The 18918-nt window shown below is 37.6% G+C and overlaps 1 protein-coding gene across 1 annotated transcript in view; it reads right to left on the bottom strand.

Annotated features, from left to right (window-relative positions):
- Positions 1-18918, bottom strand: part of LOC126973218 (putative U5 small nuclear ribonucleoprotein 200 kDa helicase) — a 95152-nt gene that overhangs the window by 39156 nt on the left and 37078 nt on the right. The window contains exons 7-18 of the mRNA XM_050820403.1: positions 16532-16648; positions 13976-14108; positions 10383-10513; positions 9660-9846; positions 8842-8975; positions 8173-8370; positions 5613-5757; positions 3747-3883; positions 2293-2399; positions 1741-1858; positions 832-929; positions 137-299 (exon numbers count right to left, since the gene is read on the bottom strand). Coding sequence (XP_050676360.1) covers positions 137-299; positions 832-929; positions 1741-1858; positions 2293-2399; positions 3747-3883; positions 5613-5757; positions 8173-8370; positions 8842-8975; positions 9660-9846; positions 10383-10513; positions 13976-14108; positions 16532-16648 — 1668 coding nt within the window. The remainder of the gene's footprint in view (positions 1-136; positions 300-831; positions 930-1740; positions 1859-2292; positions 2400-3746; positions 3884-5612; positions 5758-8172; positions 8371-8841; positions 8976-9659; positions 9847-10382; positions 10514-13975; positions 14109-16531; positions 16649-18918) is intronic.

Genomic DNA, 18918 nt, shown 5'->3' with positions numbered 1-18918 from the left:
AAATTAAGAAAAATTAAAGCCCACTGAGTTTCTTGCGCCCGTTCTTCTCAAATCTCAGTGGTAGTTATTTCATGTTCAATAAAGGATATTAAGTCCTATTTTGAATAAAAATATTTGTATTTGAATTTGTAATCACCTGGATGTGTCTGTCGGCGAACAGATCCTCGACCAGGGTCCTGTCCACGCGACTCATGCCGGCGTGATGTATCGCGAACCCGTACGGCAGCAGCTCGCGAAGCTCAGGGTTCTTCACCTGCTCAGCCTCAGTGCGGAGCACCTCCACGCTGGCAGAACCCTCCCTGGAAACGAGCTAAATTAAAAAATCGGAAAAGTAGAAAGAAACAACAATTTGAAGTTGTAGAGACTGTCGATAGAAATGAAAACTTAGAACGTTTAGTATTAAAATTTGAAATTTCATAATGTTTAAAATCATTTTATTATTAATTTCAATAATATCTTAATCAAACAAAAACACAATTTCAACAATGCACAGTACATAAACATTGAACTTTTCACTAAATCCATTCAATTTCACTAATAAGATATACACAGCACTAATGTTACACAATACGTCAGCTGTATAGCTACAGATATACTGCTATAAGCATGTAGGTGTCGCGAACCCATAAGATTTTCCCCTACCAAAGAATACTATATTTTATTGAAAAGTGTAAGCATTTTTCGAACATATGGTAGATTCAGTAATTTAAAAGAAATAAGCCTAACTGAATAAAGTTCATTTGACTTTCTGTGTGTTTAAATAACCACCCCTTTTACATTATCATTAGAGAGACAGTAATGATGCGTGCACACTGTATGCATTTAACTCACCTCAAGAACTGTCCGAGAGTGTCCTTTTCCAGACACATGTCTCTAATGGCGCGCGCTGTCTTGCCAGTCTCCTTGCGCGAGTGAACAAACACCAGAATCTGGAAGCGTACGAGTTAACTTTAACTAAAACTTATATCAAATAATATTAAATAAAAATAATAATATAATTATTTATGTAGTAGTAGTATTAATACAAATTTCATTTGTACCATAACTCAAAGACGATGCGGGACTCGAACCCCCGCCTCGACGGTTCCATTCGGGCGCGAGTTGAACAAACATTCCAAGATTTACGATCCATGCGTCATTTGGACGCTTGGCTCGGCTGGTAAGAGCGCTCGGACGAAACCCGGTTCGAGTATGGTCTATGAATTATGGTACAAAATAAATTTGTAAAAGTCTCTTTTAGTCAGGTGAACAGAGAACCGAACTAGGTCTTTTCGAATAGATGATAAATATACTACAATAATTAATCGTATTATTAATATATATAAATACACTAGCCGTTCCCGCCCGCTCCGCTGGGCGAAATTTAAAAGGAAATAAATTAAATTTTATTCATCTTAATAAAAGTACAATAAAAAAATATATATATCTAGGATAAATTCGAATGGTAGTAGTTTCATGTCGATACGATTAGTGGTTTAGGCGTGATTGAGTCTCAAACAAAGACCATTTTCATTATATAAATATAGATATTGTCCATGAATTTACGTTGAATAACTAAGCAAATAATATTGTTACTTTTGATTATACACATAAAAAAGCATGTACACAAATCCTAAAGGATAATCATTAAAAAAAATCAGTAAACAGCTAGAAGGACCAAAATAAAGGGTTTTACGGGAAGTAAAGGAAGCAATATCGCTTATTACCGAACCGCGTTGTCACGGCTCCTGTTTTAAATACCTGGTTCCTGCCCGCGTGCTCCATGGCCTTCTCGTAGACGATGTCGTTCATGACCTGGAACCGCTTCAGCGCCTTCTTCTCGGTCACACCGATATACTGTTGTTCCAGAGCAACGGGCCTGCCGATCAAATATAAGGCATCAAAATGGTTCATTACAAACATTAATTAAATTAACTTAATCGCTTAAATAAAACTACTTGTGGCGGCGAAGTGGTGCGGGTCGTTCCCTTCCCTAAAATATGTTCGAGGGAGACGATGGCTTTGATTCAATAACAATTAAAACTTTAATTAATGTTATTAATGGCTGGTATTTACATAAAGACGTTTTCGAAGTTTATTTTATACTACATAGAAAAATATTTTTTTCTTAAAATGATAATAATAATTAGTTTGCAGCATTACGTAGCAATTATTATAACCCAGGAGAATTTGCGATTCCCTTACTCCGGTGTATAAAGGCCCTTGGCTATGCCTCGTACCCACACGCTACGCCCTCGCAGGTACAAGCTTACATTATCCCCTTTGTATACAATAGCAACTCTAATTGTTTACCTGAATGAGTTGTCGAAGTAGAACAATCCCTTCTCCGGCTTCACTCTCAGGAAGGTGGCGACGTCGGTGTAATTCGGAAGCGTGGCGGACAGACCGACAAGTCGCACCTGCATATAAATAACGATTATTTACTGTAGTCAACGATACGGATAATAATTTATCACCAAACCAACCTTTAAGGTGCGTACAGACTGGAGAAACATAACATGAAATGTTATACCTTTTATTGAAAAATTGCATGATCGCTGCAAGCGTGGACTAATAGTGCGCTCTTACCGCGCATTGACTACGAACCTCCCGCGTACATCTGTTTATCTACACCAATGCTTTAAATCCTCTATTAAAGATTCTGAAACAGATAGCTTAGTGCCAACATTAAAACACCCAATGTCCTATTAACCATTACATCATCCAAACGAGTGTTATAATGTTGTACTAAATTTCATAACAACACTCCTTTGTTTTTTTTTTCGATCCCTTCATGCGCTAAGAGTTCCGACAGACAGCCACATTCTTATTGCTCGATACGTGGTATCTGTATGAATTTGAAAAAAAGAATATTTTCGTTTACGTGCGTTCCACACACCCAGAACGTCGCGCGCCGTAAAAAAAAGTAGGTTATTCGAATCCCCGAAAAATGTTTCTTCGATATTTTTATTGTTTTGTTTACAAAAAATGAGCGATTCAAGTTTTCACAGCACAACGCCAGATATTTTAAACGCTGCAATATAAATTACTACTAAAATTAATAATTCTTTCATTAATACTAAGTTTATTTGTATATAATCAGTAATGGATGATATTAGGTTACTACTAGGACTGGCTGTTTTATTGTTAGCAGTAAGCTAACTGTTTCAGAATCTTTTAGAGGATTCATATTCTCGGTGTAGATAAAGTATTGTATGCAACTGTTGATAATTAGGTATTAAAACACTAATGTGATACTATTATCACACTCCGCTTCGCCTCGTATTATAAAAACCCATATTCGTGTTTTAATACCCCTCATTACACAACAGTTGCATAAACAACTATTCCGTCATTCTGCCGCGAACACGTTTTTTTTCTGGATTACGAGACGTATTTATGAAGAGAGAAGACTAACAAATTTGTTGTTGCATTTTACTTCCGTCATTGACATGACATGACACAAAATATCACAAACGTGTACGCATCTATTACTCGCACGCAAATGTACTCTGCGTGCCCCTTTGTGTTCGTACGAGCAACCGACAAAACGGTTCGCTCCGCGCGCCACTTATTATTATTATAAACTATGAGAAATTGTTACAAAGTGTGTTTGTTCCTTTCATGATACACTGCAGCAATGTGTACGGTGAGTTCTTTCACTGCATGATTCATTTCATGTAACGTTTTAGCAATCTGTACCTTTACAAGAATATCATCAAAAATACAAATGACAACATTGAGGTCCTCATGCACCAGGTACTCACCGCCTCCTGGCTCTGCTCCACGGTCCTCAGGGTCCTGGCGACGAGCGCCTCCAGCACAGGCCCTCGCTCGTCGTGCAGAAGATGGATCTCGTCAATGATAATGAGCCGCACCAGGTTCGTGAAAGAACGCTCCCCGCCTGCCAATAATTACAATAAACATTATGATCACACCGATGAAGTGCGTACCGTACTCGTACAATAATAGTACAGTAGCGTAACTCAGCGGTCTCCTTCAAATTTATACCTACGTCTGGGCGGAGCGGTAGGGTTGTTACAAACAAAAAGTAATTTTATCTATTTAGATTTGTGAATATGTGTGTTGTTTTTGGTTAAGGAATTAATTTATGATAATATTTTATTACATAAATATTCTCATTCCTAGAAATAATTACATTGAAAAAAAAAATTGGGGAAACAGTACACGGCATTGCCGACATAAAAAAAGATTTTCCACTGCGTCCATTTTGATTTACCCATCATACTTGTTATTTAAGCGGCATTTGTAAACCATACTTTGTCAAAATTTTACCTGCTTAACCATTACTGTTTATGAGGTACAACATCCCACTATCAGACAAACAATCGGAAGTACGGATTGAGAATTCTTAGTAAAAAGAGTACATATGCATTAAGCGCGTGCACCAAGAAACTAAAACGTCCTAATTGGGATTGACAATGGCAAATATGGCTGTATTGTTTTTAGTAGTATAGTTTTAATCACGCTATCTTTTTAAAATCAGTACATTAATGGTCCTCCAGATATAGATGCTGTCGCGATAAGGATCAAGCCAACGTGTTGGTCTCAACACATTCTCTACACTAAAAGCACCTAGTTTCTTAGGGAACATGAACTCTCAATGAAGATCATTAGATTCTCCTCCTACCTACAAAGACCATCCCTGGTCTGCAGCAGAAGCTCTAGCATGGATAGACATAGGTTATATCAGAACCATTAAGGATTGAAAATTCATTGGTGCCCATTCTCCTGCGCTCGCCCCCCTCCCGCTTATACTAACACAAGCACACATACACGCACACTGGCACGCACACACGCACGTGCGAAGAGAGAAACCTATACCTGCGTACAAGGAAATCCACTCCACGGACTCCACCCGTAAAATCTATTTATTACTTATCTATAACAATATTGACTCTGTGAAATTACAAGTATACTCCCAAAACTAAACTTCAACAAACGTTAATTGTACAAACAAACACGACTTCAACTTCACGGTGGTCTCTTCATTTGGTGAATGTCCATATTGTCGGAGCGACGGAAACAAAAATACCGCGCCCACACACACGACACAATTCTTATTTAAATAAAACACTTTTTAAGGGATTAAAACGCGTGTAATTGTAACTTTTTTTTACACTAGATTTTTTGTAAAAGTTACATTTTCTGTTAAGTCAAGATAGTATTTGTCATACGTCATAATTAAGTTTATAATTAGTTTTAATTGACTAATTTTCAACCACAGTACCCCTGAAAACGTAAAAAAGTAACTTTTAAGCAAAATCTTACGTAAAAACACAGTTACAATAACACGCGTTTTAATGCTTTAAAAGATAGTTTCTCAACCTTATTTTGCTCACCGCCCACTGTGAGAATACGTTTTTTTCTAGAGTACTTTCGTGTATTTTTTGCCTTTTTAGACTATATTTTTTAATCTGCTTACGCCCCATCTACGCCATCTCAATGCCCCCTAATTTTCTCTGGGTCTTCTACTACCCCCCCGAAAGTCTCAAACGCCCACAAGGGGGCGTTATCGCCCACGTTGAGAACCTATGCTTTAAAAAGTGTTTTATTTAAATGTGTAACACTCGCTTTAATCAAAGAGAATACTACAATTGTTATCACAGCACCTTTCCTTGTGATGATATCCCATTTTTCGGGTGTGCATACGATGAGCTGCGTGGCGTCAATCTGCTCCCTGGTGAGCTGGTGGTCTCCGGTTAACTCGGACACCTTCATGTTGTATGCAGCAAGCCGCTTGCTGAAGCTGCCCACCTGTGAGATGAATAAAAGCGTTATTCAATTAATATCAGATGTACCAGTTCGCCGTATTAAACCTCTACTATAAAATACATATTTGCTAGTAAAGTGACCCTAACATCGTGTGCATAATAATATTACACACTAGAGCATAATAGCATTATCCCTTTTATCACTAAAATTATAATTTTGAAGTTGGCTATTGTAATCAATCACCAAAAATAAATTATTTAGATTTTAAAGAGCGACATCTCAAGTCAGTTTCCTAATATGCAATTATAGGGGGTTGGGCAGGTTATCGACTGTAAAGTAGACCCTGTAGATGAAGCCACAACCTGAGAGTTGAACAAGATATACCACGATTTAAAATAGATGCGTCACTCGAACGCTTACTTGATAAGAACGCTCGGACGGAACCCGCATCGTTCATAAGCTTTGATTACAGGTAAAGTATGTTTAACCTGTTCGGTAACTTGTTTTAATATGGAACTAATAAAGCGGAAGCAACCATCTTGATTTTGAGTAACGTTGCCAATAGCGTTGTTGGCGCAACAAGAACCTGCATGACCATTTGTCGTGTGATGACGACAAGCTACTGCACCGTAAAACCGTAGTGGCGACACGATACTTATAATTATCTTAATATATATAAATTACGTGACACGTTGTTTGTCCTCGATGGACTCCTAAACAAATGAACAGATTTTAATGGGGATTACTTCATGGAGTGCAGTTTGGTCCAACTTGAGAGATAGGATAGTTTTTATTTCGATTTGGGACCAATAATTATTTTTATTTCCAATATTATTTGTTTTATATGGACATATTTTCTATGAGACAATTTAGTGACGCACGGTTTGACAGTTCCGCTGTGAAACAATTTCATTATAACAACAGGGAGCATATTTTACGAAATATTTCTTGATGTTTTGAAATATTATTGGTAAACTCCTATAAAACAGTATTTTTTTATTATCTACAGAACAACGTCTGTCGAGGCAGCTAGTAATAGTATGTAAATTTATTGCAATAAATTAGTTAATTAAATCGGTTTGGAGTAATATAGTGCTATCTAAGAGAGCTTAGTTAAGGAGTAAACAGAACAAGTATCCAGTGGCGTGAATTGATTTTCTAGTAAGTTAGGCACTGTAGATCTAACTAGGCGTATTTGCGCTTCAGTCTGACAGCGCTAGGTTTTGAGATCAAAATATTGAAGTTTTTTGTGTTCCGCATACAAATTCCGGACCATATGATCAACCTAATACATAAGTGTGCCATTATAGGTACAAGTAGGTACCTAATAATGTAACAGTTAGTTTAGGTATTGCACACACGCGAGATAAAACTTACTTAATAGATGTTTTGTTATAGAATAACGGAACTAAATTAACTTTAACTCTAGTGCTATGTATTAATTTAGGTTGTTATAAAACTAGGCATAACCTAATTGCCTATACGAGATGCACGCCCCTGCAAGCATCATTTGGCCATAAATTTTTTCCGCGCTTCAATTAATAGACCTATGAATTCATTCAATAAGAAATTTGTCTCTGTTGATATTGATTAAGATTTTAATATAATAAAATTAGCACAATTTAAAAATATAATAAACAAGAGAATAACTGCAAAACATAATCTATAATGATGCTTATACATTCTGTAACATTAGTCTTCTTTTAAATATGTTCTTTTTCAGTAATAGTTAGTTAATTAAACTGTCATTGTCACATTAGAAACTGTAAATCTTAGTGAGAAAATTCTGAAGAAAAATTGTTTCAGCATAAAATATTATAAGCCACTTATATGTACCAAGATATTGGATAATTGTTCTGATTTTTTCTCCAAATAAAAAAGATAAAAAAAAAGATTGCGTGCGTACAAAGTACACATATCAGATGTGAAACCTGCATGGTGCATGAACCTCTAAACTGCATATGAATTCCTGGTATGTGTTACTAGGATGACACATGATTTCAACCGCTATGAAAGACATTCCTATCACTACTAATATATATAATAATATGTTCTCATGGTGTCTATGTAGTAATACGTCGTGCGCTTGGAGTCAGAATATATTAAGGTATACTCGTGCTGTACTTAAGACAATCTCTTCTTTAACTATGATCGCCTGGTACCAAAACATTGTATTATGCTTCCTATCTCATTATCTTCCATGTCAAATATTATGAATTGATGTGATTGCTCTATTTACTGTCGCTTTTTGGTATCATCGACTTTCAAATCACAACAATGATAAAGAAGTTTTCACTTCAATAGTATGCATATTTCTGTCTCATTCTTTGCCGGCTTCATCCTACACAGTTTTGTATTTGTGTCTCTTACCTGTCGTTTTTTACGTTGCATCCGGTTTGAAATCACAACGATTCTAAAGAAGTTTCACTTCACAAATGTAACAGCGTCGCTACTCACCATCTCCTGCACGAGCGAGCGCATGGGCGCCACGTAGATCAGCTTGAAGTCGTTCACGTTGACGGTGCCGTCGTCGTTGACGTGCTTGCCCACCTCGCGCAGGATACACAGCAGTGCCACGTTGGTCTTGCCTGCGCCCGTCGGCGCGCACACCAGCAGGTTCTCGTCGCTCTCTAGCGCTGCCTTCGAGATGCGACTCTGTCGGTTTGGTTAATGAATGTGATTTATCATTGAAGTAACAATTTACGATCATTATATTATTAAAAACCGAAGAATAACCAGCTCCTTTGCACAGGATGCCGGATAGATTATGGGTAACACAACGGCGCCTATTTCTACCGTGAAGCAGTAATGTGTAAACATTATCGTGTTTCGGTCTGAAGAAATTACTGGGAAAATGAGACATCAATCATCTTATGTCTCAAGGTGACGAGCGCAATTGTTGTGCCGCTCAGAATTTTTGGGTTTTTCAAGAATCCTGAGCGGCACTGCCTTGTAATGCGCAGGGCGTATCAATTACCAACAGCTGAAGGTCTAGCTCGTCTAGTGCCTTATTTTTATTTTAAAAAAAGCCTATTGTGCTGAAATCAGCAACATCCGCTCAGTTGCTAATCACCTTCCATCAAGTGAACTTTTAGGGTTACTGAATCCTCGACGTCTATATATTACCTGTATCCTGTTCAAGGTCTTGAACCCCTCGAAGGCCGGCTGCACGTACTTGGGCAGCTTCTCCACAGGCAGTAAGGTCTCGGTATCCTCGAAGGGTTTGGGCTTCAGCGCTGGCACATGCACCTCCTCGTAACCTTCACATCATTATGCATATATTAGCAACTAGCGGCCTGGGACCGATTGGAATAACACAAATGTGCGGCAAAAAACAGCAGACTGTCACAATTCATCGTTTAGCCTTAGATAATTTATACATCTAGATAGCTTGAACACAATGAAAACAAATTGAATGATACTGCGTAGATGTATAAATTATCAAAGGGTTAAACCATTTCTCGGATTAACATGCACAAACAAACATAAACCGACAACATTTGACATTATAATATTTTATACAATGTATGTATAGTGATGCACCAAAAGTAATTACTGGAACAGTGACTGATACTTTATAAAAGTGTATACATTCACCTTTAACCTTATAATATTAATAATAATAATGTTGACACACTTTTTACACGAAATATCTTGCCCCAAGTTAAGCATATATAGCCTGTGTTATGGGTTACAAGACAATGATATATTTAATACAATATACTTACTTAAACATACCTAAAGTCATATAAACATACTTAAATACATTTAAACATCCATGACTATGAAGCCTACTAGAAATAGTTACAAGCATTCCCTTATTTCCTGTTATAATATTGAAAATCACAATTTAAAGCAAAAAGGTAACGATTTTTGTGAACGTATACTAAATATATATAAATGTGCTGACAATGAACAGTCATAATATGAGTGAAAGTAGTAACCTTTCCTCTGCTTCCTGAAGGAGCCCGGCGGTAACTGACACCGTTTGTTGGCCATCAGGTGGCTGCCGGCTGCGAACACCAGCTCCTCAAGCTGCAGCATCTTCCGGTTGCCCGCCACCTGGCTGCCGGGCGCAGTTGACTCGGTGGTCTTCTGTCGCTTGCGAGGCGCCTCCGACTGTTCTTTCATCTGAGATAAAGCAAGCATAAAAATAATAAAAACATGACAGAAATATTAGTTTAGTGTGCGTAACTAGCTACGTCTTAGACTCGCGATTTGTATTACACGTTGTGTTAGTGTGCGTGAATTGCTCAAAATAGTTAAATTTTTTCTACGTTTTCTACGTTTTTAGATGTATAAATGATGTAAGCTTAAAGGTATGTACAGCTCTGATCAGCTTTGCAATGGATTATATCACGGATGAGTTATTGAATTAGGCGTTACTTTGCGGAAATCCATAATTATACAAATGATTTAAGTTTTCTTTAGTGTTAATTCCGCCAATATTTGTTTTTCAAACAATTCGACACGTGTTGTCCTGAGAATGTCTGGCACGAGACTGACAATTTTGGCGAGACAACACGTCCTGAGGATGCCTCGTGTAGAGGCGAAACACGTGTAGAGGCGAAACACGTGTCGAATTGTTTTAAAAACAAAAATTGGCGGAATTAACACAAAAGAAAACTTAAATCATTTGTATAATCACGGATGATTGACTAGCTCACCTCCTCATCACCCTTGCCGGTGTCGAGCTGCGCCAGTATCTTCAGCAGGTGCGGTTGTCTGGACATCTCCTCCCTGATGGCAGCGCGCTCGCTCTCCGACTGTGACGATGCCAACTTCGTACAGTAAAGAACTGGAAATATAAAAAAATATACTGATATTACTTACAAAGTTTCAAACTTCGGGATTGTACCAAACATACAAATTATACTTTCAGAATCAGGTGCTTTGAGGTATTGTAACTAAGAAACGACGACCTTCATCGTGACCTCGAGGTGGCTTTAGTCGTAAAATATATTTAAAAAAAAAACAAAAACAGAAGCTCATGTACTTCACAAAAAGAAAACAAATTTTTTATATTATCTATTTTTTTGAAATGAAATGAAATTATTTATTTTGCTATGGAATAGGGTATGTCCAGAGGGCCTACCATCAACTTTTAATAAGCGATGCGAATCCGATGCAGTTGAGTTTAGGTACCTAAACTGAATCATTAAAATTCGTACCATGAAGTGCCTTTTACTGGATGGCGTTTGGATCGCTTATAAAGAATGAACGAAATAAAATTGCGTTTCGAAACCTAAAATGATATGATTTTAGCGGTTTTTTGCGTAGAAAATACTAAAAATACATTTTAAAATTGCGCAATTGCGTCAAATTATAAACCATTAAGCCCTTTTTTATACTTATTAAATAATAATAATATAAATAAATATAGTTCTTTGAATTAGAAATTAAATGTTTGCTTATGTGTTTTCGTAAAAATAACGAGTTATGAACGCACCTCCATTGATGTTTGATTTGACATGGCCACAGAGTACATTTTTTTTAATTCGTTCTTGCGAACAGGCTATAGCCCGGGCCCTTACTGCCTCGTCTTTAGTATTTTCAGTTTTGGTATTTATTTTCAGTATTTTGTTTTTTATTTTACCAAAAAGTCCAATAAAGTATTCTCATCTCATCTTTAATCAATAAAATTTTTCTTTTCTATGTTTTCACTATTTTTTAAAAGTTATTAACAACACGATTCACTTTCCTCTAAGGAAGTAGCAACTTTTACGAATCGGTCACTTTGACACATAAGCTATCCAGTTTAGGTTGAAATAACACCTCATGGTACGAATGAATGAACGAGCGATTCAGTTGATATCATTTTTGACATTCAATTGACATCATTGCGATTTAATCAGTTGATTTGACGTCAACCTAAATTAGATAGCTCTTATCACGTCGTGGTACGAAATAGCAAAGCAGTTCATTATAGGTTGTCAATTGAGTCGCAATAAGAGTTCATGGTAGACCCGCAGATCTTAATTATTACATTGTGTCCTCTATCCAGCTTAAATTAAAAACATGCAAAAACTTAATACTTATTTAAATATTCATATAAGTGAAAGTATAGATTTTTTTAACTCCAATATTTGTAAGGTCATGTTAATTCTTCTGGCTAGTTTGTCTGTGTATATTGTGTTCTTGATTTTCTTGATATGCATTCCAAGTTATATAGAGTTTTGTACGTATTCAATGGCTATGTTGTTTTTTGATATGTTGTTTCTTTTAATATTCATTCATTGGTAGACCACAGTAAGCACAAAAAAGTCACGTGTCTATTCGTGCTTTTAATTATAAAGCCTCAACTTGTTCAAGCATATACGTGGGTAACACTGAAAATGTTTAGAACTGGCCAGTTAGAAACATTGCTAATGAAAACTTTTTTGAATTTCTATTTAAGAACTCTTTGGTAATGTAATGTAGTATATTGCATTCATTTGTCATTTGTTTTTGTGAATTGGTGGCAAATCTAAAACTCTTGTTACACGTGAAAATGAACCTAACGCGAGAAAATTTTCGGTTAATGATTTCTTATGACTTTCGTTGTGGGCTTGCTCAACAACAAAGCTATGATAGGCTGCGATAAGCATTTCATAATGAAGCCCTATGTCGTGCCACTATTAACAATTGGTTTAACGAGTTTAAGCGTGGACGTAGCAATCTCAATGATGATCCGCGTGAGGGACGGAGCGACTACTGAAGATAACATCAGTGCTGTGCGACGCATGATAGAGGAAGATAAGAGAGTGACCTATCAGCAGATATAGGCAAGCCTAGGCATTGGTATGAGTCAAGTTCAAAAAATATTACACGAACATTTAGGCGTCAGGAAGGTTTGTACCAGATGGATATCCCAAACTTTAAGCGACGACCAGAAACACCTTCGCATGGACTGGTGTTGCCAAATGTTAGATAAGTTCAACGGCGGCGACTCAAATTTGTGATGGAAGCTGGGTATATTGCTACGAACCCGAAACCAAAAGACAATCAGCCCAGTGGGTGTTTCCTTTCGAGGATCGGCCAACTAAGGTAAAGAAAGGAAGAAGTCTATGTCAATCGCTGTTTGCCTGTTGTCTTAGAAAAAATTCGATAGCAGCGCCCTCGAAGCAGGATCCTCCTTCACCACGACAATGCTTCAGCGCACTCCGCAAAACGGACTGTTGAATATTTGACTATGGCAGGTGTCGAGACAATGAGTCATCCGCCATACAGTCGTGACCTGGCGCCCTGCGACTTTTATTTATTCCCAAAAACTAAATATAAAATTCGAGGTATTCGCTTTACAAGCCCTGAAGATGCGGTGAAAGCGTACGAAAATGCCATAGAAGAGACCCCTGAGGAAGAATGGGTCCACTGCTTTTCTCAGTGGTTCCATCGAATGCGATGATGTGTAGAGAGGAACGGAGATTACTTCGAAAAACAATAAAAGTATTGGTAACTTTCTACATTAAGCCGTTTTTCATTTTCTTAACATTTTCAGTGTTACCCAGGTATATGATAGAAGTTTACATACAAAAAACAAGGTCACATTATCTTTGGACCTCGCTGGAATGTAAGCCCCCCTCCCGTTCCCGTTGCACCCCCTCGCGCTCGTCCTGTTGCATCAGTACGGTTTGCAGTTTCATTACCGTTAGGTACATATCGTGATATTTTATTGATTTATTTATTGGTAATCAACAGCGTTACAGTAAACGTTAATAAACAATAATATATAACATAATTCTTAAGGCCATTATAGATTACTCATATTGACAATATTATTTTACAATAGTTTTACAACAAGATATATTACAGAACAACTGCCTCTTGTGTTTCTTATTTACTGTGTGTATGTTTGTGTGTGCGTGTGAAAGCGTATGTTTTATTTATTTTATTTTACTGCTATCACTGATTTGTTTTTGTAGTTTTCATTGTTACATTTCGACTTTTGTTGTTAATACTTCCGTAGTTTCTGATTTTCTGTGTCCTTATAATTAAAGTACAGCCAGAAAAATAAATGCTTATTTTCCCAACCGGATATTCTTTAATTGATTTTTCATGAATATAATAATAAAAATTCAGATCACAACACAATAACTTTACATCAATCTATAATACTGAGAAAATAAATCATTGTTGATTTATTATTAATAGTAATATCCTAGTGATGCTTGTTTTGCACACCGTAACAGAGCGGCGATGTGACGTCATCGGCGTGATTTCCAGAGATATTGTAACCGGGTAGTATAGGCGAAGCTAATATAGAACGTATAACAAAACTCACTCATATATCGATACTTGTTCAGCATCTTGACGAAATCGAAGCAGTCGTATCCCAGCAGTAGCACCAGCCTGTTCTCCAGGTCGCGGTCGTCAGCGGCCTCAGCCAAAGCCTGCAGCACTTCACTCGACTTCGCCTGTCGTATTATACATAATAAAAGGGGTAAAGAAATTGCCGTTTTATTGTAATAGGTACTTCGAATTGACATAGAACCTTCATGGTTTGAGATTTTTAAGTGAAAATTTTTAAGTTCTTCTGTTAAGAATGTGCAACATTCGATTATTGACTTTCATTTGTGTTTTTATTCAGCTTAGACGAGAAAGATGGATAGTTCGTAAATTCGAGTGATTTTTGAATACCATTTCCAATGCGGAACTAACGCGGTAAAAACAACTCGAAATATCAATGTTGCGTTTGGAGAGGGGACTGCTAATGAACGCACCGTGCGATTTTGGTTTAAACGCTTTCGTGAACTTTGATTTGAAGAATGAACCACGTGGAAGACCACAGGTGAATGCAAATGAATTGAAAGAGATGGTGGAAGCCGATCCTAGCCAAACTACCCAGGAATTAGCGGCATGGTTTAACATTACCTTACCAACAATATTGACTCATTTTCGTCTAATCAATAAAATAAAAAAAATATGAAAAATGGGTGCCTCGTGATTTGACTGATCTGCAGACAGAAACGCGTGTTGAAACTCGTGTTGCCCTGTTGAATTGATACAGGAATGAAGGAATATTGGATCGAATTTTGACACTGCAAGCGAAAAATACAATGGCTGACCCCAGGTCAAACGCCAATAAAAAGGTAATGGTAACTTTTTAGTGGTCTCAGCATGGTGTTATTCACTATAGCTTTCTCCGACCTTGTCAAGCAATAACGGCAGATGTCTACTGCGGCGAACTCCGAACAATGATAGGAAAACGAGTAGATATTAAAACTATTGCTCCATGATAACGCGAGACCTCATACAGCACGAGAAACCGATTTAACTCTACAGGAATTGTATGTGTATTTGGGTTTTAATTTGGATCTCAGCTGTTAATAAAAATGTAACTTTCACGTAAAAACCCAATGTAAGAATGCATCTACAATTACACGCGTTTTTTTTTTATGGAATAGGAGGACAAACGAGCGTACGGGTCACCTGGTGTTAAGTGATCACCGCCGCCCACATTCTCTTGCAACACCAGAGGAATCAAAAGAGCGTCGCCGGCCTTTAAGGAAGGTGTACGCGCTTTTTTTGAAGGTACCCATGTCGTATCGTCCCGGAAAGACCGCACAAGGAGTACCGCCATACATCCAGATGGTGGGGATGATATCCTAATTTGTTGCGTGTCGTGCGAAGGCGGAAGGTTTTAATCATTTATAAAATATTTTAATTTACAGGTCTATGGGTTAATGGCTCCCACACAACTGCTAAGGGGAAGAAAATACGTCGAGCCGGTATCCTGTACCTCCCACTCTCTAGAAATTTACTCTCACGAAATAAATTGTATTGCTTGTTATCATCATAAAACTTCTTTAACAAAGAAGGCTTACTTTAGTATAGCACATAATATAGAGGCTAATGATGCATGGTTCTTTTTTGGTTCTGTGCAGGCCACTTCATATTGTATCATATCATATATCATATCATAGTAGGCTAAGTTGTTATATGATTTGAAAGATGGGCTTGGAGTTTCTTAACAGTTCTTCTCCCGACGTCAAAGACACTTTACGAACAGATGTAGCTTAATGACGTTTATCTACACCCATGCTTTAAATCCTCTATTAAAGATTCTGAAACAGTTAGCTTATTGCCAACATTAAAACACCCAATGTTCTAATAACCATTACATCATCCAAACGAGTGTTGTAATGTTGTACTGAATTTCATAACAACACTCCTATGTTTTTTTTTTTCGATCAATGTGTAAAGAATTTCAACAGACAGCCACATTCTTATTGCTCGATGCGTGGTATCTGTATGAATTTCAAAAAAAGAACATTTTCGTTAACGCGCGTTCCCTACTACCAGAACGTCGTGCGCCGAAAAAAAAAGTAGGTTATTCGAATCCCCGCCATTTTTCTTCGATATTTTTACTGTTTTGTTTACAAAAAATTAGCGATTCATTTTAAACGCTGCAAAAGAGCATTATGTTCGAATGAATTTTAATTAATGCACTATACAAAATGTAAATTACTACTAAAATAAATAATTGTTTCAATACTTAGTTTATTTGTATATAATCAGTAATGAATGATATTAGGTTACTACTAGGACTGGTGTGTTAGTGTTAGCAGTAAACTGTTTCAGAATCTTTTAGAGTATTAATATTCTGGGTGTAGATAAAGTCTTGTATGCAACTGTTAGTTAGGTTAGTTAGTTAGGTATTAAAACACATGTGATACTATTACAAATCCACATTCGTATTTTAATACCCCTTATTACACAACAGTTGCATAAATAACTATTATACCAAGTGTTGTTGCAATATGTTTAATGTTATTGCTACTTCCTATGGTAAATAAATATATTTCTGTTTCTATTTCATTTCAGTAAGCGGTCATACCTGAGACAGCATGGCGTCAGCAAAATGCCTGGAGAGTCTTCGCTGTAGCCAGTACGCGTCAATGTCCATGGGGTGCAGCGTCATGTCACGACGCTTCTGGCTCTGCTCCTCCGACAGCTGGAAGCAAGAGAGCATATAATAAAGGAATGTCATATAGAATTTTCTTTGATTAACGTGAGTTCTCTCGGGACGGTAAACCGACTGAGCCAACCGTTTCAGTGACGTATGGTTCGTAAATATTGGTATTTCTTGTTCAACTCTCAGAGATTTGATTTAATTAATCCTAGAAGTGAGGTATGTCATTTTAAAAATAACAAATGGTTCAAAAGGAGCTCGTTACATAAGGCCACTCGCGGACACACGTGCTGCCGTATAGCTCTTAAATCCACTGTTCCTAAGAGTGCCACTAAAAGTCGTGTTTTGAAGACTCCTGCAGGAGATCATAGTGTGTACCGAACAGAGCAGTTTTGGATGTCCACAAATCATCTTTAAGGACTCTACCCACTGCAACGTATCATACCATGACCATGCTATGAACGTGTCAGGCAAAAAATATTCTCTGTATTAAAAAGTATAAGACCATGCCCACTAGCCCGTTCCGTTACCGACCAGCACCGTAGCGTGCCATGCACGGAGCGGCAAGTATTGTCGGCGAGAATATTTTGCCGGTGGCGATACGCTCTGTGCATAACAAGCGACGTTGCCACACCGGTGCGCGCAGGCGGCGAAACGGTGAGCACCCGCGTTATAACCGCGTAAGATGGCCGTTATAAACGCGTTGCCACTCTTCTCTTCCTATTAGCGCACAGGGACCGCTCGGATATGGCACTCGGATGATACGGATATGATATGCGGACCCTCCCGTCACTAAAATAGTTACGCACGGGCTTGTCACGCGGATGATAATGAGATGATATGCTGACGCTCCGGTCACTTAAGCCGATACATACGACTTTGATACGTAATTGATACGCTCTAGTGGGCATAGTAGAGCGTATCGTGTTGCTTGTCGTGTCTGATACGTTCATAGCACGGTCATAGTATGATACGTTGTAGTGGGTAGAGTCCTTTAAGCGTTGCTGTAAGTACAATCTTGTACCATTTCAATACCTATTTTATCTTGACCCAATGCGGTGAAACCCATCAATCAACCCACACTATGATTCCAAAATAAATAACAGTAAAGGAATTTCATAGCATTCGTAAGTTTATAAATGTATTTTATTTCCACGATTTTACATTTAATTTACAAATAAATTTCAAATTATTACCATGGTGGTTTGAAAAGGATAGTAAATACGACAGTAACTGTAGCGAGACAAGGACAAATTGAATGCGTCATAGACTAATCAACCAGAATCGAAATCGAAATCGTAGGCACAATACATAGCGTTAATCGTTAGACTTGAATCAGGGGCGTGCATATCATATAGGCAATTAGGCAGTGCCTACCTCGTTAAGAACCTAAATTAATATAGCACTAGTGTTTAAGTTAATTTAGTTTAATTTGGTTCCGTTGCTTTATTACTAAACTACTATTGAACACCTACTCATAAAAATTTTCCTTAAGCTAGGTACTAAATACCTTCGGTAAGCAATCTTTGCTTATTCCAAAGCTCAACTAGGACTAGATGTATCTACAGTGCCTACCTTGCATCAAAACCAATGCACGCCGCTGACTTGAATGCACAACGTGAGACTACTTTTGAGCTAGTGAAAGTGTTTCTAACAATAATGTTAATTATTACACGGTTTCATTATCTTTGGAGCCCTATTACCAAAATCGAAATACGAAGTTTCGGTTGACGAGTCGTATATTTTCTTATTACGAAAGTATTTCGATACGAAGTTCGCGATTAGACATTTTGTATTTGGTTTACCTTAGGGGGCGTCCATAAATTACGTGAGATGTATAAGGGGGGGAGGGGGTCGAGTCGAATCTCATCTAATCTTATGTTGGAGAGTTGGGGGTCTCGGCAAATATCACGCAATATATTTTTCTATTCATGTCCATTTAATCCAGATTGTACATGCTTAAGATTTAATCTTAAGCGTAATCTTAATACGATTAAGATCATTCACTAATTCGTTCGAAAGAAAATAATTTTGTTCATACTTCGCGTTTATGTAAGAAACCCACATTTGGGATAGGGGAGGGGGTTGAATAAACTCTCACGACATCTCACCAGGGGGGGAGGGGGGGAAAGAAAATTCAAAAAAACACCTCACGTAATTTATGGACGCCCCCCTATTCCCAAATTCACTTGACATTACTATGATCGTAACTACAACTTCGCTTTATATGATTATGTCTATGGTTCCGACACGAAATCCGTCCGCACTATTCGGATCCGAAGTACTTTGGTAATAGGATTTAAATCGAGGTT

Source organism: Leptidea sinapis, chromosome 29 (genome assembly GCF_905404315.1).
Source record: "Leptidea sinapis chromosome 29, ilLepSina1.1, whole genome shotgun sequence".
In the NCBI taxonomy this organism is placed as follows: domain Eukaryota; kingdom Metazoa; phylum Arthropoda; class Insecta; order Lepidoptera; family Pieridae; genus Leptidea; species Leptidea sinapis.
Note: the sequence above shows the minus strand (reverse complement) of the source record. Positions and strands in the feature narration are given on the sequence as shown.